The 24497-nt window shown below is 40.8% G+C and overlaps 1 protein-coding gene across 1 annotated transcript in view; it reads right to left on the bottom strand.

Annotated features, from left to right (window-relative positions):
• Window positions 1–6735: 6735 nt before the first annotated feature.
• Window positions 6736–24497, bottom strand: part of TRIM44 (tripartite motif containing 44) — a 57372-nt gene continuing 39610 nt past the window's right edge. The window contains exons 3-4 of the mRNA XM_068989093.1: window positions 20185–20424; window positions 6736–6858 (exon numbers count right to left, since the gene is read on the bottom strand). Of these exons, the coding sequence (XP_068845194.1) occupies window positions 6835–6858; window positions 20185–20424 (264 nt within the window). The 3' untranslated portion in view covers window positions 6736–6834. The remainder of the gene's footprint in view (window positions 6859–20184; window positions 20425–24497) is intronic.

Here is a 24497-nt window from a genome sequence, read left to right as displayed (position 1 = left end):
ACAATGCATTGCATGGCTTCATCCTTCATCTGGGTGAGGAGGGGATGAACAATTCACATCAGCAGAAGAAAACAAAGTCAGCTCAGGCTCCATAAGAGGGAAATGTGAGAGCAAAGACACTCTCTGTGCTGAAGCCCAACAAAGATGTTAGAGCCCCACGTGAGGATAATAGGCAATCCTGACAGTTCCACTCAATGTCACAAGCATCAGAGCCATTTTCTTTGGCATGAAGACAATGTAAATACCAAACCACAAATTTACCATCAGAGGATAAAAGATACCTAAGTGTATCACTGACTTATCACTTGTGCCCTCTTATCTCTACAACCTAAGTAATTAGGAAGACAAATGCCAGATTTGAGGACATGCATATAGTTGTTATTTTAGGGCGTGGGGGGAAAGAGTACCTAGTATACAGAACCAAGAAAATTTGTAAAGGAAAACTCTACCAAATTATAGACTCTATAATCTGCTATAAGCAATTATTTTAATTTCACATTTGATATGTGGCTGTATTCCTGCACACACTGTATTCCCAAACACTGGGGGCAGAGTAGGGCAAAGAAGGCTAGGATTTACAGGAAAATAAAACCCAGCTACACAGAGACAAAGAGGTTAAATGACTTGCCCAGGGTCACGCAGTCGGTCCCCTACCAAGAACAGCGGGTAGGTCTGCTGACTCTCCTTGCGCTCCTACTTCCTTAGAAGTTTGTTGGATCACAGAATGAGCATGGCCAGTCACACGGATCTCAGCGGGAGCTCTTTGCCTGAATAAGAGCCAGCTCTGAAGATGAAAAATTCTACAGAAATCCTCAGTATGGCTGTTACTATTTAAAAAGCCATTTTCCTTTTAGTTTAAAAAAAAAAAAATCAGAGAAAATCTCAATAGCAAATGAAAATTTAATATTGATCTCGCTACTTTCTCCTCAGAACACACGAGTTTAAGGGTCCTTCCCTCTCTGACTTCCTCCCACTACACAACAGCTTTCAAGGCAGCAGAACCTATTGCCGCCTCCTCTCCTTGAATATATATTACTTCTCAGCAGGCTCCGGCAGGAGTAGAGAAGGAGCCAATCTGTGAGGGAGCAAACACAAGATCTCCCATAATAGCATAGAGAAGACAGAAAATTGCTGCCAAAAGTGTAAATTGCTTTTTTTTTCCCCTTTGGCATGGGAAAAAAAAAATCACTATGGGCTTTAAAGATACCCTCTTAAAAGGTGATTCCACAGTGGTTAATATCCATGTTCTACACATTAGGACTTCTGTTCCCCCACTCCCTCCAAGAATCCTTGTCATCTGTATAACTGTATCATGGATTTGAAGAGGGACTCCCGAGAAGTGAGAGGCAGCTGATTCTGCAGGGTCAAAGGAAGGCTTGGTTGCCTGCTCCCGAGGGAGTCTAAAAGCACCCCTTTTACTGCTGACCCTCAGGGGGCAGTGTGTGAGGATGAGATGAAGAAATAGCTCCTTATAGTGACAGAGGCTAAGGAGAGGAAAAGTAGCCTGCAGAAGACAGAGGCCGTAACATTTGAACGTCAGCTCAAGTAAGAACTCCCAGGTTAGAGGAATGAGATCAAAGTGATGCTCTGACAAGTGAGTGTGAATCCTCAGGCCTTTCATTCGGGGTCACAGAGAGACGTGGGCTGGCCCCTGGGAGGCAGTCCGCGTCATGGCTGAGGGCATGAGCTCTGAAACCAGACTAGATTTAAAACCTAGCTCTGCTTCTACTAGCTGTGTGAATCATCCTGAGTGTTAGTTTCCTCTCTTTTACAAGTGAGATAATAGCTCCATCCTAAGCTTTACATGAGGGTTAAAAGAGAATATATAAACAACACCTGTGCACAGTAAAACTTTAAAATAAATGGTATCTTTGATGATCATTGTTGTTAAGTAGCAGGAAAAGTACACAACAGAATTCAGAACAAGGAAGAGACATAACCCAAAGCACGAATACTCGGCCACCTCAAATCTAACGAGGTTGGGAAGTCAAAAGTGAAAAGAAAAAAGAAGGCAGGGAGGCTCTAGCTGGCAGGAATGGAGGAAAATATAGATCTATTTCAGACAAATGTGTTTCAAAAGGACAGGGTATTTCCTTTGTTCCGACCACCCTAGAGAGTGGCTGGAATCCATCTCTCCCTGGACTTCTGTGCAGAGTGGGGAAGGAGCTGTGTGGTGAGAACACCAGCAAAGGAGACCCAGGCATGAAACTCCGAGCAGACCTGGAGCACAGCGTCTCCAGATTTATGTCTCTTCCATCCCCCGTGCGGGAAGACCCACACTTCCTTCTGTCTTCCTTACACATCAGACTCTCATTTAACACTGTCAGCAACAGAGAAGCCTTTGGAACAGAACTCTGGCTTACTGAGATGGTAAAGTGTATATCATAAATGTGAGAAATTTCAGATCAAAGGCAATCCGCCCTGAGGTGTTAATTGGAATAAATTGAGCCAAATGGTAGTTCAACGCAAACTGAATGGAACCAGGTAGGAATTTAAAGGGTAAAAGGAAAATTTGACTCCTCTTTCTGCCATACTGGAACACGCTTTTTTCAAGTGCTCATTTTACCAAATAAGTCCCAGTCCAACAGATCCCTACTGACGTCCATGGCAGCGTGGCTGGAGGGAGAAAGCTTGCTGTCTTGGTTGCCAGTAAAGAAACTATTTGTTGTTGTTGTTTAGTTGCTAACTCATGTCTGACTCTTTTGCAACCCCCCCATGGACTGCTGCCTGCCAGGCTCCTCTGTCCTGGAATTCTCCAGGCAAGAATACTGGAAGGGGTTGTCATTTCCTCCTTCAAGGATCTTCCAGACCCAGGGATCACACTCACATCTCCTGCATTGGCAGGTGGATTCTTTACCACTGACCCACCAGGGAAGCCCAAAGAAACTCTAAACACTTCACCACTATCTTGTCAAAATGGCAGGAAGGAATGTGCGATTAAATTCTGAAGCCAGTATCTCATATTGAACAGTATCTCTGAAGGGAGTTAATCTCTTCATAAGGTCCCTCATAAGGTCAACCTGACTCTGGCATGTGGTCATGAAGACAAGATGAACGTGTCCCTCCTAACCAGGCATGCACAGAATATTCTATATGCAGAATATGTACACTACATCGGCTGAAGTGTTTTCTTTATATTGGTCCTGCTTGAATCCTCTCTCTGGGGAAGAAAATCTCTAGGACTCTGCTTTGTCTGGATTTTAGGGAGCTAGAGCTAGTTTGAGAGAAGAGGTGGAGTTTTTCTAAACCAAAGGTTACAGATAATCTGATGAGTTTGTCTAAATCAAAGGTCTGTGTAAAATGGTGAAAAATTGGTCAATAACTAGAGAAGACGTGGATATAGGCTCCCATCATCACGAGCCTGATATAACTAGTCTCCCAGGCTCTGAAACACCTCCCATTCACTTCCCTTTCTGCATGCAGATGAGCATGCAGACGAGACTTCCAAAATGCAAATCTACTCAGGTTTAATTTATGTTTTAAATTATTTAAGCCCTCCCACTTCAAGAGGCCTGCAAGGGCCCCCAGCGAGCTGGGCTCTGCTTTCTTGCCTGCACTCTTCTCTCGTCTAGAGCTAGTCCCCAGGTTGTTCCCCGGCCCTGTAACAGCCCTGTCTCCGCCTCTCCTCTGCCTGCCTCCTCATCCTTCAGACCTGCATTTACACAAAATCTTTTCTGGTTCAGTTCAGTTCAGTCGCTCAGTTGTGTCCAACTCTTTGTGACCCCATGAATCGCAGCACACCAGGCCTCTCTGTCCATCACCAGCTCCCGGAGTTCACTCAGACTCACGTCCATCGAGTCGGTGATGCAATCCAGCCACCTCATCCTCTGTCATCCCCTTCTCCTCCTGCCCCCAATCCCTCCCAGCGTCAGTCTTTTAAAACGAGTCAACTCTTCGCATGAGGTGGCCAAAGTACTGAAGTTTCAGCTTTAGCATCAGTCCTTCCAAAGAACACCCAGGACTGATCTCCTTTAGAATGGACTGGTTGGATCTCCTTGCAGTCCAAGGGACTCTCAAGAGTCTTCTCCAACACCACAGTTCAAAAGCATCAATTCTTCAGGGTTCAGCTTTCTTCACAGTCCAACTTTCACATCCATACATGACCACTGGAAAAAACATAGCCTTGACTAGATGGACATTTGTTGGCAAAGTAATGTCTCTGCTTTTGAATATACTATCTAGGTTGGTCATAACTTTCCTTCCAAGGAGTAAGCGTCTTTTAATTTCATGGCTGTAGTCACCATCTGCAGTGATTTCGGATCCCCCAAAAATAAAGTCTGACACTGTTTCCACTGTTTCCCCAACGATTTCCCATGAAGTGATGGGACCAGATGTCATGATCTTAGTTTTCTGAATGTTCAGCTTTAAGCCAACTTTTTCACTCTCCTCTTTCACTTTCATCAAGAGGCTTTTGAGTTCCTCTTCACTTTCTGCCATAAGGGTGGTGTCATCTGCATATCTGAAGTGACTGATATTTCTCCCGGCAATCTTGATTCCAGCTTGTGCTTCTTCCAGCCCAGCGTTTCTCATGATGTACTCTGCATAGAAGTTAAATAAGCAGGGTGACAATACACAGCCTTGACATACTCCTTTTCCTATTTGGAACCAGTCTGTTGTTCCATGTCCAGTTCTAACTGTTGCTTCCTGACCTGCATATAGGTTTCTCAAGAGGCATATAGGTTTGTTAAGAGGCAGGTCAGGTGGTCTGATATTCCCATCACTTTCAGAATTTTCCACAGTTTATTGTGACCCACACAGTCAAAGGCTTTGGCATAGTCAATAAAGCAGAAATAGATGTTTTTCTGGAACTCTCTTCCTTTTTCCATGATCCAGTGGATGTTGGCAATTTGATCTCTGGTTCCTCTGCCTTTTCTGAAACCAGCTTGAACATCTGGAAGTTCACAGTTCACGTACTGCTGAAGCCTGGCTTGGAGAATTTTGAGCATTACTTTACTAGCATGTGAGATGAGTGCAATTGTGTGGTAGTTTGAGGCTTTTTTGGCATTGCCTTTCTTTGGGATTGGAATGAAAACTGACCTTTTCCAGTCTTGTGGCCACTGCTGAGTTTTCCAAATTTACTGGCATATTGAGTGCAGCACTTTCACAGCATCAACTTCCAGGATTTGAAATAGCTCCACTGGAATTCCATCACCTCCAGTAGCTTTGTTCGTAGTGATGCTTTCTAAGGCCCACTTGACTTCACATTCCAGGATGTCTGGCTCTAGATGAGTGATCACACCATCATGATTATACGGGTCGTGAAGATCTTTTTTGTACAGTGAGCCGCCCCTTATTCTCCCAGACTGTCTCAGGAGCCCTTCCTAAAGCAGCCTAAACTTCACTTAATCATAGCACTTCCTCCAGACTATAAGTGCCCAGCCATGTTGCTTATCTCTCCTACTAGACTTAGGACTCCCAAGGGCAGGGACCATATCTGTCTTAGTTTTCACATATGCTCAGTGTATAGCACAGTGCCCGACACACAGTAGGGTTATGAGAAAAAGAGAGTGGGAGAGAGGGCGAGAGGAAGGAAGGAAAGAAATGAACCGCAACACAAAAGGAGCCTGTTCCTGAGGATGGCTGGAGGATGGGCCTGAAGAGATCCCCTGAAGCTCTCTGGGCTTAAAGCAGGGGCACCTGTACCACTGGGCACAGAGGACAAGGAACGAGACTGAGGCTGAGAACTAGAGTCCCAAGGAAGGAAGCAGCCCGAAATACAGATGTGGGATAACATTTGGCACTAAGACAGGGGCTCAGGATGTGTGGAGGGAGAAAGGAAAAGGAAGGAACTGTATTTGTAAACAAAAGCAAAGAAGGACCAAATCCTGGCTCCAGGCAGGTAACCTTGGGCATCTCACTTAGCTTCTTTCAATGAGAGGCCTGCATTAGATGAGTGACTTTCAAACTGAGTTCTCAGGAACCCTAGGTTTGTGAGAGAAGTTTCACCAGTAGATGTGGCCCCAACTTTAACCAGACAAAAAATGCTTTGTATACACTCTACCCAAGGCCCATCTGAAAAAAAAAAGCTGTTTCTACTAAAACTAAAGTTTGAATAGCAGTGGCCTGGATGATCTTTCTGACAACTCCCAGCCTTAACAGTCCTGGATCCTGTGTGACAGAGGGGGCCCATCTGGACATTGCATTTTACTTTGTACAAATGCCCCTTGAGCGTATTCATAGCAGAGGTGCAGCATTGCCTAGAGCCTGTTCTCACTGCTGAGCAGAGAGAAGCAAAGGTAAGCAAACTAAAATCCAGGTTCACTGAGGCAGAGGCAATGAAAAATTGCACTTTTAAATCTCATGTGGTGAAACAACAGCACAAAGAAGCATGTTTTTCTTCCTAAACAAAGTGTTGTATACCTATGACGTTGGGTTCACTGTATTGGTGTCTTGAGTCAGACACAAGGCTGTTATGGGTCAGAAATAAAGAATATTGGATCCAGAGTCCATTCAAAAAAAAAAGGCAATCCAATTCCAATCAAGAAAGAACAATGCAAAAGTTTATCTATTCAGTCCACCTGATACCTAATTACCATTTAAATATAGTACCTACTGGTCTTAACAAGGTATTCGGAGTGTGCTACAGAATAAAGCAGAGTTACTGTCATGGTATGCTTTAAAGCTTATCTTTATCTGAAGGTTACAGACAGGAAATAGCATAGATTGGGAGGGAGATGGGAATCTTACAAAATAAGATCTTCAAAGCCCCTGGCTTAAGATGGAGATCGCTTATCTGTGCTGTTCCTTGGCTGGTCATATTTCACGGGGCCTGCAAAGGCCACAAATGTCACTCTACTTCAATTCTGAGAACACACAAGCCACAGTAACGTGATCTTACCCGGGTTCTTCCTCGTCGCCCTGAAAGAAACAGAAAGAAGCAACATAAGAAATCAGGATCAGTAGAGGCGGATTGAGATTTTTTTTTTGTTTCCCCTCTTCTCTCCCAATCTGAAAGCAAAGCTTGTACATTTATTGCAACAGAGACAAGCTAGTCGACATCTAAGTGCTAAGACAAGGGCTAATATAATCCTATGTTCAAACTGCCCAGCAGAGATGAACTAATAATCTGTCCTTGCAAGCAGAGAAGTGAATGCATAGACCTAGGGGGCCTAAATAATAGCCTTGCCTTTTATTTGTATGGCTGGCAGTATTTAGTTTTGAGCAAACTGAGAGCCCAAAATAGCAGCAGGTCTCAGGCAAAAGCTGACCAGCTCCAAAAGCATCAAGCTGTTCCCCTCAAAGGCACACTTCAGCCTCAACCTGGCATCCTTTCCCTCCAAACATGAACAGAGAAGCTCTAATAGAGAGCACACCATGTGCACAAGGCTCTAAACTGGGGCTCGGGAAACTGGAATTCTAGTCCAAGCTCCGTTATTTATTAGCTATGAGCCCTTGGGCAAGCCAGCTAATTAATCAGGACCTTGATCTTCTTTGTAAAAGGACAGTTCTGGCATTTGATGAGCCAGACCATTCTCCAGCCAAACAATGACATTTCTCTACTTATCCACTCTTTACAAAAGCAATGTGTGATGGTGATTTGTCCAGGTACTGTATTCTGTGAGCCTAACTTTATCAGTGATCACAGCAGATTTCTTTGAGCCTCTTTTTGTGACCAAACAAGATTTTTCAAATGACACTCAAGCCTTCTCCAAGGGACCTCACTTATCCTTCTAGCGACAGAGTATCTTTGATGTCCTCCTCTTTAGTCATTCAGGATTGGTTTCAATAGAGACTGTATCTCTTAGTTGGAGATAACTCCCCAGGAACTTATTTGATTAATGGACAGATTGACTGATTGATCTTATAGGTATAAAGGAGAATGAGCTCTGGAGTCAGATACTTGGTTCAAATCTTCACTGCATTACTTGCTTGCTGTCTTACCCCAGTCAAATTATTTTGCCTTTCTTAACTTCAATTTTCTAATTAGTAACATAGGGGTAAAAATTGTCTTTATAATATATAGGGTAAGCATGAAATTAAATGAAATAATGTGTACAAATGTCAAACACAGTGCCTAAGACACAGAATGCATGTAATAAAGGTTATTATCAACATCACTAACGATTCAGTGTGATTCATTACGAAGCTCTTACCTCAGGGCACTGAAGATAATAGACAAAAAACCCATTGGGATCTATCCTTCTAGGAGCTCCCATTCCAGAGTAGGGGAATTAGATAGAAAGTGAACTATGCCTAAATGTCTTAAGGGTGCTACCAAAGACATACACAGAAGGCTCAGAGAGTCAGAAGAGAAGTGATAAACACAGCCTCTCCTGGAGAAGGAGGAAAAGGCCCCACAGAGAATGTGGCATTGTATGTCAAGACTGTATATTGTCACCCTGCCTATTTAAATTACATGCAGAGTACATCATGAGAAACACTGGACTGGAAGAAACACAAGCTGGAATCAAGATTGCCGGGAGAAATATCAACAACCTCAGATATGCAGATGACACCACCCTTATGGCAGAAAGTGAAAAGGAGGTAAAGAGCCTCTTGATGAAAGTGAAAGAGAAGAGTGAAAAAGTTGGCTTAAAGCTCAACATTCAGAAAACGAAGATCACGGCATCCGGTCCCATCACTTCATGGGAAATAGATGGGGAAACAGTGGAAAGAGTGTCAGACTTTATTTTGGGGGGCTCCAAAATCACTGCAGATGGTGCCTACAGCCATGAAATTAAAAGACGCTTACTCCTTGGAAGGAAAGTTATGACCAACCTAGATAGTATATTCAAAAGCAGAGACATTACTTTGCCGACTAAGGTCCATCTGGTCAAGGCTACGGTTTTTCCAGTGGTCATGTTATGGATGTGAGAGTTGGACTGTGAAGAAGGCTGAGCGCTGAAGAATTGATGCTTTTGAACGGTGGTGTTGGAGAAGACTCTTGAGAGTCCCTTGGACTGCAAGGAGGTCCAACCAGTCCATTCTAAAGGAGATCAGCCCTGGGGTTTCTTTGGAAGGACTGATGCTAAAGCTGAAGCTCCAGTACTTTGGCCACCTCATGCGCAGAGTTGACTCATTGGAAAAGACTCTGGTGCTGGGAGGGATTGGGGGCAGGAGGAGAAGGGGACGACTGAGGATGAGATGGCTGGATGGCATCACGGACTCGATGGACATGAGTCTGAGTAAACTCCGAGAGATGGTGGTGGACAGGGAGGCCTGGCGTGCTGCAGTTCATGGGGTCGCAAAGAGTTGGACACGACTGAGTGACTGAACTGAACTGAACTTGAGGAAGAAGAATGATTTTCCCAGGTTGAGAACAGAAGTAAACAGGGAGAGCACTGGAAGAGCAAGAGCAAAGCCACCGCGGTTTATAAAATGCAGGTTTAAGGAACTTGAGCTCTGTGGAACTAGAGAGTGGGGATGTGTATGTGCGTGTCTTGGGCAGGAGATGTCGGGGTGGCAGTGGTGTGGGGGGGCTTGGGGGGCTGGGAATGCAACAGAGGTAACAGGACACGGCCACCGCACAAGCCTCTCAAGGACACCTGTGGTCAGAAAGGCGATTCTGCACAGATTATGCACTGGAGGTTAGATAAAAAGGACACTTTTAGAAGACTGTTAAGAATCTGCACCATTGCTGAGGGTGCTAATCATCCAATGAGAGGCGGGGCAAGTGGTGGAAGGAGGGTACCAGGGTGGTGGAAACCTTCTCTTGTAGTTTGTTTGACTGGCATGTCTTATGGGAACTATAATCTAGTGGAAAAAAAATCCATATAATTTAAATTTAATATGAGCTACGTAACTATCAATGACATATTTAAACCTCAACACAATTTTCCAATTATCTTCGGGTGTTAAAACATAATTATCTAGGAGAACTGTAAAGAAAAAAGTATCCAGACTTCCTTCCCCGAATGATTCAGAGGAAGTCTTCACAGTCACCTAACTTGGTATAATGGTCAAGAGACAGGCTTTCTAAGTGAGAGAAACATGGCTTTGAATTCTGGTTCATCAACTCCAACAGTGAAGCTGTTGGCAATTTACTTAACTTTTCCAAGGTTCAGTTTCCTCATCTGCACGTGGAAATCCTAATTCTTACCTCACAGGGTGGCTACACGGATTCATTAAATGAGAAAATGTGTATACAACATTAAGCAAGTGTCTAGTATAAGTGCTCAACAAATGGTGGTCATTATTGTTCTTCTCTGAAATGTTAAACATTTCTAGGGATAGTGGGAAAGAACAGAGAAGATGGGCTTTGCTTTCATTCATCCATTTCTGCTGCCTATAGGTAGGCGATTGTTTTTAAAAAAACAATAATCACTATCACAAAGCATAGGAAAAACAGGGTGAGAGTTTCACTTTTGAAGAAATGAATTAAATGAATGCAAAAACAAATGCACATACATATAGGCAATTTTGAACTGGTCAGCAGACATTCAGAGGATTAGTAATCTTGCTAGTAAAAGGTGAGCCCATTTCTTCCCATTACTTGAAATGCCCACTCCAGTGTTCTTGCCTGGAGAATCCAGGGACAGGGGAGCCTGGTGGGCTGCCGTCTATGGGGGTCGCACAGAGTCAGACACGAATGAAGTGACTTAGCAGCAGCAGCAGTATTCTGAGGGCTAATTCCCATCCTTAAAGGTCAAGCCTCACTCGGAAAATTTTCCTCAGTAGCGGTACAAATGAACTTACTCACAGAACAGAAAAAGACTCATAGACATAGAAAAAAAACTTATGGTTGCCAAATGGTAAAGAGGTGGGAAGGCATAAATTAGAAGCCTGGAATTAACAGATACATACTTGCATTCATGCTAAATTGCTTCAGTAGTGTCTGATTCTTCACAACCTATGGACTACAGCCTGCCCAGGCTTCCCTTTCCAAGGGATTTGCCAGGCAAGAATACCAGAGTGGGTTGTCATTTCCTACTCTAGGAACAGATATATACTATTATATATAAAATAGATAAAAAATAAGGATTGACTCTATAGCACAGGGAACTGTATTGAATATCTTAAAATAATGTATAATGGAAAAGAAACTGGAAAAGAATATATATATATATAAACATGTACGTGTATATATATCAAAGTGATTCAGTTATATAAATATATCATACTTATATATATAAATTTGATATATTTATATAACTGAATCACTTTGACATACACCTGAAACATAACATTGCAAACTAACTATACTTCAATTTAAAACTGGTATAACAAAAGGATTCTACATTCAACTTTCTTCAAATGTTATCCTCCTCACTTAAAAAGAGACTGAAACTGGACCTTATAAGTGAAACAGTATGAGTATGGTTTATGCCAGAAATGGGACATTCCACTCCAAAGAGCAAACTCATACTCTCAAACAAAAGGCCTTAACTTGGAATCAAATAAATATACTGGGAATATATTTTGCTGGCTATATATTATACTGGCAAATAATTCACTGGCTTTAGAATAATCTTCATGAGAAAAAAAGCAAATAGCACTTGGGCAGGTGGGACACCTAGACATATTGTTTTTATCAGCTTTATTGAGGTATAATTTTTAATACTATAAAATTAACTGCTTTAAGATTATATAAATAACTTTAAATTTAGAGTTAAGCAACTATTACTACAAACGTGCTTTAAAACTCTACATACATACACACAAGCACACAGACATGAAATTAGCCTCTTCCTTCTTAACTTCCTTAAAAGCACAGTTTTAAGCTAAAATTATAGGTCTTGCAGTGTTTATTACATATATAAATTATATACATATGACAACTATAACATAAAGGATATGGAAAGAGGGTCAATTGACCTATATAGTTTCAAGCTACGGACACTTTATGTGCAGTGGTTTAAAATTAATTTTAAGTAAACTGAAAATTTAAGGATACATACTACAATCTGTACAGAAACCACTAAAAAATAATGCAAAATAATAGAGCTAAAAGGCCAATGGATATATTACAATGGGATTCAAGGAAATGTTTCAAAAATCCAAAAGAGAGCAAGAAAAGACAATGAGAAGAACAAAAACAGAAAACAAATTGTACAATGGCAGACCTAAATTTAACCATATTAATAATAACATCAAATGTTAATGGACATTACGCTTCAATTAAAAGACATAGATTACCAGATGGATAAATGACTAAGACCCAGCTACCTGTTGTCTATGAGAGACATAAGTTAACAACATAGACAGACTGAAAGCAAATGAATGGAAAGAGATACACCACAAAAACAGTAATCATAACACTAAACTGGCTTTACTAACGTTAGATAAAATAGACATCAAGACAGAGCACAAACAGAGAAAAAGGGAATGTTCATAATGACTAAAGGACTGGTTCATCAGGAAGATGTGACCATCATAAATATGTATTTGCTTAGTGACAGAGCTTCAAAATATCTGAAGAACAGTCGACAGAATTAAAGAAATAGATAATCCCTAATCATACTTGAAATGTAACATCCCTCTCTCAGCAGTAGGTTGAACTAGACATAAAAATAAGTAAAAACATAAATTATCTGAACTTCTAATTGCTATTTAAAGCACATCACACTTTAGAATACATATTCTTTTTAGGTGTGGATATGCATTCAACAAGAAAGACCATATGACAGGCCATAAAGCAAGCCTCAGTAAGTGTTAGATGATTGAAATCATTCAGAATAGGTTCTCTGTTGACAATGAAACTAAACTAGAAACAACAAGGTACATAGGAAAATACCCTATATATAGAAACTAAACAATACACTCCTAAATAATCAATGAACAAAAAGAAGAAATCACACGGTAAATGAAAAAATATTTCAAACTGAATGATAAAGAAATCACAACATAACCAAGTTGTATGATTCAACATAAATATATATTCATAAAGATATTAAGATATTAAGAAGAGGTGGCAAGAATACACGGAAGAACTGTACAAAAAAGATCTTCACGACCCAGATAATCATGATGATGTGATCACTAATCTAGAGCCAGACATCTTGGAGTGTGAAGTCAAGTGGGCCTTAGAAAGCATCACTACGAACAAAGCTAGTGGAGGTGATGGAATTCCAGTTGAGCTGTTCAAATCCTGAAAGATGATGCTGTCAAAGTGCTGCACTCAATATGCCAGCAAATTTGGAAACTCAGCAGTGGCCACAAGACTGGAAAAGGTCAGTTTTCATTCCAATCCCAAAGAAAGGCAATGCCAAAGAAGCCTCAAACTACCACACAATTGCACTCATCTCACATGCTAGTAAAGTAATGCTCAAAGTTCTCCAAGTCAGGCTTCAGCAATACGTGAACCGTGAACTTCCTGATGTTCAAGCTGGTTTTAGAAAAGGCAGAGGAACCAGAGATCAAATTGCCAACATCTGCTGGATCATGGAAAAACCAAGAGAGTTCCAGAAAAACATCTATTTCTGCTTTATTGACTATGCCAAAGCCTTTGACTGTGTGGATCACAATAAACTGTGGAAAATTCTGAAAGAGATGGGAATACCAGACCACCTGACCTGCCTCTTGAGAAACCTATATGCAGGTCAGGAAGCAACAGTTAGAACTGGGCACGGAACAACAGACTGGTTCCAAATAGGAAAAGGAGTATGTCAAGGCTGTATATTGTCACCCTGCTTATTTAACTTCTATTCAGAGTACATCATGAGAAACGCTGGGCTGGAAGAAACACAAGCTGGAATCAAGATTGCGGGGAGAAATATCAATAACCTCAGATATGCAGATGACACCACCCTTATGGCAAAAAGTGAAGAGGAGCTAAAAAGCCTCTTGATGAAAAAGTTGGCTTAAAGCTCAACATTCAGAAAACGAAGATCATGGCATCCGGTCCCATCATTTCATGGGAAATAGATGGGGAAACAGTGGAAACAGTGTCAGACTTTATTTTGGGGGGCTCCAAAATCACTGCAGATGGTGCCTACAGCCATGAAATTAAAAGACGCTTACTCCTTGGAAGAAAAGTTATGACCAACCTAGATAGTATATTCAAAAGCAGAGACATTACTTTGCCGACTAAGTTCCGTCTAGTCAAGGCTATGGTTTTTCCAGTGGTCATGTATGGATGTGAGAGTTGGACTGTGAAGAAGGCTGAGCGCCAAAGAATTGATGCTTTTGAACTGTGGTGCTGGAGAAGACTCTTGAGAGTCCCTTGGACTGAAAGGAGATCCAACCAGTCCATTCTGAAGGAGATCAACCCTGGGATTTCTTTGGAAGGACTGATGCTAAAGCTGAAACTTCAGTACTTTGGCCACCTCATGTAAAGAATTGACTCGTTGGAAAAGACTCTGATGCTGGGAGGGACTGGGGGCAGGAGGAGAAGGGGACAACTGAGGATGAGATGGCTGGATGGCATCACGGACTCGATGGATGTGAGTCTGAGTGAACTCCGGGAGACGGTGATGGACAGGGAGGCCTGGCGTGCTGCGATTCATGGGGTTGCAAAGAGTCGGACACGACTGAGTGACTGAACTGAATTGAACTGATGATTCAACAGTGATTAGAGGAAAATGTATTGCTCTAAAAATTTACATAAAAGAAGAAAGTAGTAAAATCCACAATCTATTTAGGCAGAAAAAAGAATAAGGTAAACTCAAAACAAATAGGAAAAAAGCAGATGTACGTAAAATAGAAAACAAAGAGTAAAATTAGCATATCCAAAAGTCAGTTCTTTAAAAAAACTAATAAAATTAATAAAATATAAGTTAGAATGATCAAGGATAAAAGAGGGAAAATCACAAATTATCAGTATCAGAAATGAAAGATGGGTTACTATTCTAGAGACTGCTGCTGGTGCAACTCTGTGCAACCCCATAGATGGCAGCCCACCAGGCTCCTCTGTCCCTAGAGACTACAGACAATTAAAATATATGAGAAAATATATAAACAACTTTATATTAAAAACTAAAACAACTTAGGTGAAAATTACAAATTCCTTGAAAATTACCTATTTTAACATTTCAAATCAATGTAAGATGAAAAAATTTGACCAGGTCTATATCAAAGAACTTGAATTGGCTATCAAAAACCTTCACATAAAGAAACTCTGTGACAGAGGGTTTTGCTTATAAATTCTACCAAATATTTAAGGAATAAATAACACCAATCTTACAAGAACTCTTCCAGAAAATAGATGAGGAGGAAATAACTTCTTAGGTTGTTTTCTGAGGCCAGCACTATCCTAATACCAAAGCCTGACAATGATATTATAGAAATATAAACTTACAAATGAATATCCCTCTCTGAAGAGGGCTTCCCTGGTGGCTCAGACAGTAAAGAATCTGCCTGCAATGCAGGAGATCCAGGTTCAATCCTTAGGTTAAGAAGATCCCCTGGAGAAAGGAATGGCTACCCACTCCAGTATTCTTGCCTAGAGAATTCCATGGGCAGAGGAGCCCAGTGGGCTACAGTCAATGGGTTCACAAAGAGTTGGGCATGACTGAGAGACTAACACTTTCGCCTCACATCTCTCTCTGAACACAGACATAAAAATCTTTAACAAAATATTAATGAATTGAACTCAGATAACACATAATGACCAGGTGGGAGTTTATCTCAGGAATGCAAGGTTTAGTATTGTAATGCAAGATTCAACATTGTAAAATTAACCAAAGTAATCAGCCATCACACCGGAATAATGGAAGAAATTCACTTAATAATTTCAGCGGATAAAAGAAATATCTTACATCTAACCATGTTCATCTGAATTATTGTTTCCCATGTCTAATGTCACTTCTCTTTCATTTCAAGATTTTTTCTTTGTCGTAAGTTTTTGGAAGTTTGATTTTGATGAGTCTAGGTATGGATTTCTTAGGTTTATCTCTCTTGGGTTCATTCGGTTTCTTAAATCTTTGGGTTTATATTTTCAACCAAATTTTAGAAATCCTTTTTCCTCCCCTTGCTGGACAAGTGACATATATATCAGAGCTTTCTTTATTATCCCATAGATCTCTGAGATTCAATGCAATTATTTTTCAATCTTTTTTCTTGGTTGTTCAAACTGAGTGTCCATTGATGTGTCTTAAATTCACTGATTCTTTCCTCTGTCATTTCCTATTTGCCATTGAGCCAGTCCAGTGAATTTTTCATGTCTGTCATTGTATTTTTCAGCTTTAAAATTTCATTTGGTCCTTCTTTATATCTTATATTAATATTTCTTTCCTGAGATTTAAAAATATTTTTCATTTGTTTCCAGCATGTTACTGCTTATTGAGACATTTTTATAATAGGGATCTTAAAGTTCTAGTCTCATAATCCCTAGTACTGTGTCTTCCTGGTGTGGCCATATCCTGATTTTCTTTCTCATTAGAATTGAGATTTCACTGGTTCTTGGTATAATGAAGAACTATATCCTAAACATGATAAGATCCAGTTACTAATTATATCTATTCTAGCAGACTGTCAACCTATTTAGGTTCAGAACACATATCCTACATCACTTTTACAGCTTATGGTTCACGTCATGTGAGTTTATTAAACTTCTGCAGCGCCATTCTGGTCGCCTCCTTCAGATGACAGAGCTCCAGTCTATCGTCTCCGTCAGTGCCAGCTCAGGAGGAGGAGGGGAACCAATGCATCACTACCAAGTAAAAAGGAAGGTATGATTCCACCCACTGAGTCAGCTGGGGAGGGGTGCTGCCTAGTTAATGCAGGGTGAGAGGGAGGCGTTAAAGCTCCATCTACAGTGCCCACATGGGAGGGGTGATATGAAAGTGAAAGTGTTAGCCACTCAACTGAGACCCCATGGACTATATAGCCTGCCAGGCTTCTCTGTCCATGAAATTCTCCAGGCAAGAACACTGGAGTGGGTAGCCATTCCTTTTGCCAGAGGATCTTCCCGACCTAGGGACTGAACCCAGGTCTCCTGCATTGCAGGTAGATTCTTCACCATTTGAGTCACCAGAGAACCCCACAGGGGACAGTTTGCTATTTCCTTCCTATTATTGCAGAGGAGTGGTAGAGGTCAGAGTTCCACCTTCAGGCTCCATAAGAGTTAGGCATCACGTAATTACTGTCATGTAATTACAGTACAAACTTTTACCTAAAGACTCCATGGAGAAAAAATGACACCCCAGTAGTTTGGGTGAGGGCGCAAAATAGGGTTTCCCTCACTGGCTCCACTACTGTGGCATCAGCTGGGGCTGGGAAGGGATGCAACTTTTTTCATGGTGTCTTCCCCACCAGGAAGACACAGTATTAGGGATTATCAGATGAGAATTTTAAAGTCACTATTATAAACACCAGAATAGGCAGAAATGATTAAAGGGTTTCTCTTCAGTTGAACTGCCCTTTTCCAAGTCCTTTGGCTAGAGAGCAGGTTTTCTCTTGGAGATGTTCTTTTTGTCTGTGCGCATTAGTATTTCTAGCTTGCAGAACACCCAGGCCAGGATATATAGGAAGCAAGAACCCTGCCTCCACTCCCCTCAAGAAAATCCTTGTGGTGTGGCTCCTCATATCCCAAGATCCCTGGTCAGTCTGCCATCTTTTCTCCACTTTTGAGAATATTCTAGTAGGTGACTCAGTATTTTGTCTAGGAATTTTTGCTGTGATCAGTGGGAAGGAGTACAGTGAAAATGAATTTACTCCATCTTGTTCAGAACCAGAACGTGCAATTTGTTTTTAAATGTGAAGAAGAACTGAGGATAGAAGGTTGGAAAGATGGCTATATACATAAAATGAATTAAGTACAGTAAACTGTTAATGGCAGAATCCTGGTGCAAATATATGGGTGTTATCTATAAAATTCTTTCAATTTTGCTATATATATGAAATTGTTCATAATAAAGTGTTGGGTAGGATTTTCTGATCAAAATAAAAATTCAGGAAATTTTTAAAGACCTACACAATGCAAAGAGAAGCAAACAATTCCTCTGTTGAGTGAAAGAGAGGTACTGGAAATTTGCTCTGATCAGTAAGTTACCACATTAGCTGGAATGAGTGGCTATTACAGAATAACAGCTTTGTGTAAAAGCTTTAGCCAGATGTATGCTACTTCTCATTTTTAATAGCTTACTGTGTCCATTGCCTGGTCCTTAGGGCTTGTCATCTTTGCACCCCTCAGAGCAATTCCATCGGAGTTAACAAGGATAGTGAAACTGAGCTACTCAAGTAGTTAAAGGACAATTAATGTTGGGGAGGGGCTAAATTCTTTATTTGAAATGAAAATTAGAGAGAGGGTATCTCTTCAAAATGGAATCTTTATTTCTGAAAAAAAAAAAAATCGACACACAGAATAAATGTGAAGGGTCCAATCTGAGCTGAACTGGGGACAGAGTTACGTCAATGACCTCTTAAGGCTGAACCTTTGTTTGTTTGGACTTTGGACGCAAAGTCCACTCCATTATTAAAGAAAAATTTTAAATAAATTAATTTTAAAATAAATGTATTATTATTTATAATTAATTTTTTAAAAGACACGCAGTGACCATTTCCACAGAGTAAAGGGTCTTAGGAATGCAAAGCATTCCAGGACACTGATTCTCCTTATTCTTCCCACAGATATAAACAGGACATTTGCCAGATGGTAGGGAAAAGCACAGGCACAGAAACAGGATGGACTGAATCCTGGCTCTTTTCTGCTAAATAAACGACGCCTGGTCAGTGTCTATAGGTCTTGGCATCTCAACAGCCCATCTGTAAAATGGATAAAATGAACACTGAAATAAAGATTAACTGAAATGATAAATATAACATGCTCTCTCACCTATCTAGAAACGTATTTAGGCACACACTTTGTTTGTTAATTCTGGAGAGGATGAAATGAAAAGAACAAGTGCTATTCTATTCTGTTCACACACTAATGACAATTAATCAAGAACTCTAGATGAGTGAAACAATGGTCTCTCACGTTCCCTGTCAGGATGACACCAGCAGTACCCGCCTCCTAGATGGACCCTGGCTGCTTTGTTGGCTGGATTATTCTGTGGCTGGGCTCTCCTGGGCCAAGGCAAAATTATTCGTTAAGGCTGAGCTGACTGAGTCAGCAGCTATACTAGAAAGTTCACCGGACACTCCTAGGTTTTCTTCTAGAAAGGCCTACCCTAAACCTACCTGGCATGAGCTTAACCAGCGTTTTCAACATAGTGGTATGAAACCTCATAAAAAATAGCCTCTCTCCAGTGGCTGAAATATAAGTTTTACATGTGGGCTTCCCAAGGCGGCGCTAGTGGTAAAGAATCCACCTGCCAATGCAGGGGCTGCAAGAGATGTGGGTTCAATCCCTGGGTCTGGAAGATCCCCTGGAGTAGGAAATGGCAGCCCACTCTAGTATTCTTGCCTGGAAAGTTCCATGGACAGAGGAGCCTGGCAGGATACAGTCCACGAGGTCGCAAAGAGTCAGATGCTACTGAGCACATGCATTTAAAAAAATGGCCACCTTAATTTTTTTTTTTTTTTTAGCAATAGATTCTAAATGGCTGAATATGTTGTTTGGTAAAATGTCTTAAGATTCTTTTATTCTTGTTACAAAATAACAATGAATGTAGTGACCAAAACTGTCATTTAACATTTACCTTGAGTCTTTCACTGCTATCTTTGATTCTCACAATGCCTGAGCCCACATGCCCCTCAATCCAATAGTCATGCCCCCAATTTATGCAATTAGCTTCATAAAAAGACCAGCTGGAGGCACATTTTCACTATTCACAAAATGAGTCCAGTCTTTTATTTTGGCCTGCTTTATGCTCACTTCCTGACATTCTCATTCAGCCCAGTTCTCATCCCCGTGGTGACTTTATCTATAGGCTCATTTAATAATTGGGAATCTGTCAATTGTCCTCTTCTTTGGCTCTGATTTCTGGCTTCCCTCATTACCTGGGAACAGTATCTGGCCCACTGACTACACTCCTTTAAGGCACAGTGTACACATATTTTGCTAGGCCTAGTTTTTGAGTGCAGACCTGAGCAGCCAATATTTCCAAACTGGTTTACACACCAGTCTAAACACTTTCACTTTTCACTTTCATGCACTGGAGAAGGAAATGGCAATCCACTCCAGTGTTCTTGCCTGGAGAATCCCAGGGACGGGGGAGCCTGGTGGGCTGCTGTCTATGGGGTCGCACAGAGTCGGACACGACTGACATGACTTAGCAGCAGCAAACACTCATGTCCTATTGAAGCTTTCAATCCATTCATGTTTAGGGACCAAAATGGGGGAATTTCCAGAATTAACAAACATGGCAGTCAGTTTCTGCCTATTTTTCATGCTACTGGTTTATTACAGGCATTTTCCTTTACCTCCGCCTTTGGCTCAGCTGATTCATTAGAGGTATCAAGTTGTTCCTTGGCTTGGGCCATCTGAGTCATCAATCTATCCATATGGGACTGGATGTCAGCCAGTATCTCAGTCACATGAGCTGTGGCCATTGCTTCCTGGATATCCACTAAATGAAGGGCCTTCTGCTCTTCATCCGCAATCACTTTTTGAACTTTCTTAAATTCTTGCTGTATAAACGCCTTCATCTGGTCCCGCGTTACCTACGGAACAGAGACAAATAAGAATACGTTGGACACACAAAGACATGGGAGAGTAGGGCTATTATTCTAAATGCTAGGTAGCCGTGGCCACAACACAAACCATGGGTCCTATCAGATCCCAAAGTTTTGGGAATATCCTCAGAACAATGTTTCTCGGATATCGTTGATGAATTTCCTGCTACTCTTTTTGCTTTTTTCATTCTTTAGGAAGTGATTCCTTGTCCTTCCTTTTTACTTTTTTGTTTTCATACCAGCAATACATTACTTTTTAAAAATTTAATAGGTATTGTTGTTCTTTTTTAGTTGCTGAGTCGTGTCTGACTCTTTGTGACTCCATGGACTGTAGCCATTCAAGCTCCTCTATCCGTGGGATTTTCCAGCAAGAATACTGGAGTGGGGTGCCATTTCCTTCTCTAGGAGATCTTCCCCACCCAGGGCCTGAACCCATGTCTCCTATATTGCAGACAGACTTTTTATGTATATTTAAAAAGATAGAAATTTCTCTTCTCTCTCTTTCCCAATACCATTTTCCTCCTCAGTGGGTTAATTACTGTTAACAGTCTGATACATGCCTTTCTGGTCATTATGTGTGTGTATGTGTGTATATATATACATATATATACAGGCATACCTTGGAGACTCACAGGTTCTGCTCTAGACCACCATGGTAAAGTAAATATTACAATAAAGAATCACACAAACTTTTTGGTTTCCCAGTAAATATAAAAGTTATATTTATACTACACTGTAGTCTATTAAGTATGCAAGAGCATTATGTTTGCAAAAATAATATATATACTTTAATTTAGAAATACTTCATTGCTAAAAAATGCTAACCATCATTTGAGCCTTCAGCAAGTCATAAACTTTTTATAATGGTAACATCCAGATCACTGATCAAAGATCAACAAGATAACAGATATAATAATAATGAAAAAGTTTGATATGCTGCAAGAATTACCACAATTGACATAGGGACAGAAAGTGAGCATATGCTGTTGGGAAAACAGTACTGCTCAATGCAGGGCTGCTGCAAACCTTCCATTTGTAAGACACGGTATCTGCAAAGCACAATGACATGAACCACAGCAAAACGAAGTATACTGTATACATACAGACAATGACATTGCTTTTATGTAAATGGATCATGGTGAACATATGGTTCTGTGTCTTGATTTCCTACTTAAAAAGTTAGTATACACAGAGCAACTTCATCCATTGTATTATTTTTAATGCCTGTATGAAACAGGTATATATAGGTATGGACATCTATATTTAGAGAGATAAAAGAATAAATATATCCATTAAATATTTCCCTTCTTTATAGAAATACAAGATATTTCCAAACTTTTGCTTTTATGAACAGGATAGCAATGAACATCAATGGCCATACCTCTTAATATTTGCATATGAATTTCTTTAGAAACCTTTGGAAACACTGAATCAATTTATATATATATTCTAAAACTACTGACTGACACTGCCAAACTGTCCTCCAAAAAAAATGCACCAATTACATTCCCACAGTGTGTGAAGCATGCATTTTCCTACACTTCCCCCAAGAGTGGATAATACCAAGTCTTTAAATTTTTACTGATGAGTGAAATATATTATTGTTTTAGTTTGCAACAACTGCGTAGAATAAATAAACTGTGACTCCGCTGCATTTGGCTAGGGCATAAGGCAAAGAAAATGAGAAACTACCAAATCTGAACTTCTAAATGCCATATCTTGCCAGCAACTACACGTATTGATGTTTCCTCATAACCATGTTTATTTTATGAGTATTTTTAGGCAACTATGCATGCTGAGTAGCTGAGCTAGGAAACAGGGAAGAGGCAGAACAGTAGACAAAAGGACAAACGCCAGTAGAGAATTTTAAAGCTGAGAGAGAAAGTCGCTGTCATCTAAGCGAACCCCCGGCTTTCACAGATGAGGAAGCAGCCCCAGCTGTAAACTTGTAGGAGACACTGAGTTCTCCAATCTTTCCGCTCCCAGTCTGGTGCTCTGTTCACTATAACTGTCTGTCAGAAGGGAAGCCAAACTGGGAAAACCTAAAAAGGAGACTAGGAGAGAAAAAGACTACAGGAGAGAGGAAGAAGAGGCCATTTTCTATTAGCCTCTTAAAAACTGAAATAGGCTTGATACTTTAAGCAGCTTTTGTAACACTGCCATAAAAAACGTCAAGGCAAAATAAGGCCTGAAGGACACGTATCCATTCACGCCGCAAGTGACGAAGTGACGTAAGCCCTCATGAATTCACATACTCTTTGCAGGAACTCTCCCCAGTGCTAAAGAAAAGGGGAGAGGGAGTGTTAAATGTTATTAATGTCCCTCCAAGTTCTTTATCAGATTGAGAACTGTGATGTGTTTATTTATATAATTCCTTTTTATTTTTAGTGAATATATTTCAAGGGTGTTATGCTTTATGGTAATCATTTATCAGTGAATCTGGATCCCTACCCTTGAAATAAATTTAGTCTTATAAGACCTCTCTTTAGAGACTAAATCTTTAACTAAGGCATAAACTTTTTGAATTCCTAAGAAAAGCTCTTCCAAGTGGCTAAAAATGGAGAGCTTAATCAAAACTGACTTGTAACCTACAGAGAAGGCTCTTGCAAGTCCCTTGGACTGCAAGGAGATCCAACCAGTCCATCCTAAAGGAGACTAGTCCTGGGTGTTCACTGGAGGGACTGATGTTGAGGCTGAAACTCCAGTACTTTGGCCACCTCATGCGAAGAGTTGACTCATTGGAAAAGACCCTGATGCTGGGAGGGATTGGGGGCAGGAGGAGAAGGGGACGACAGAGGATGAGATGGCTGGATGGCATTACCGACTTGATGCACATGAGTTTGGGTGAACTCCAGGAGTTGGTGATGGACAGGGAGGCCTGGCGTGCTGCGATTCATGGGGTCGCAAAGAGTCGGACACCACTGAGTGACTGAACTGAACTGAACTGAACCTATTTCACTAGACATCACATACACATGTGATATGAAGTTAAGAAGCTGACATCACAGTCAGGAAAGGTGGGGATTACATTACAGTAGGTGAATAAATCATGGTTTTTAAATTTTAAATTATCTCTTTTCCTTTACTTTACATAGGTTTTTCAACCTTTATTTTATGCAATTAATTTTTATACAGTTTAGGTCACAGATTTGAAGGCAGAATACTTTATAAAACCTTTATGCCTTCTTCTCACTCCGATTCTCTATTAATCAACAATAGGTATTCTCCAGCCTAGTTCAAAATGGCAAGAACAAACTTTTGGGTCATGGCATGCATTTAAATCCAGAGCCCAAGGGAGAGACTCCTCGGAGGATTAGGCCACTGGTAGGTTAACAGGTTGAGTACTCTGGAGAAAGGACCCCTACCAATTGCAGAAATGAAACAGCTTTCAAAACTTCCTTTCAGGTTTCATTGTACCCCATCATCAGAACTCCATCCTGCTATAAACTTCACAATTCTCCAGGAGCAACCAGCCCTTCACATCAGCACTGATGGATGGGAGCCACTGACATCATTTCTGAGTAGGCTTCCTAGAATTTAGGTAGTCTCCATCCTACAGCTTCCCAAAGATGACAGTGATAGTCTCTACTCTTGACTATACTACACGCAAATTATGTCAAAAGAAAAAGTTCTTCATAAGCAAAGAAGACAGAAGGCCGGATGTATCACAGAATGATAAGACTGGTGATGTAGAAGTTTCCTTTTTATAGAATCTACTAGTAATTGTCACACCTTTTAAAAGCCACAGAACTTCCCTTGCCCCAAACAAAGTCTTAATGTAGAACCCCGAAGTGTAATAGAGCCCAAAGTAAAACCACTCTGGTTAAAAGAAAAACCTCCTCTTCCTCCCCGAAGTGCTTCCTGGGGCACTGGAGGTGCACTCCAGGAAAATCGCACCTGAGTAGCCTGGGTCCCCTACACAAGTGAAACCATAAAAAGAGTTTGCTCTCTTTGGTCAACTGATTGTTCCCTAAGTTGTTAAAACTTTAAAGCCCTAGGTTATACGCAAGTTGATATATCTTTCTTATAGGTGTATTCGGTGAAAAAAAAATAGCATTTTC

The sequence above is a fragment of the Capricornis sumatraensis genome, chromosome 16, assembly GCF_032405125.1.
Source record: "Capricornis sumatraensis isolate serow.1 chromosome 16, serow.2, whole genome shotgun sequence".
NCBI lineage: Eukaryota > Metazoa > Chordata > Mammalia > Artiodactyla > Bovidae > Capricornis > Capricornis sumatraensis.
This window is presented reverse-complemented; position numbering and strand designations above follow the sequence as displayed.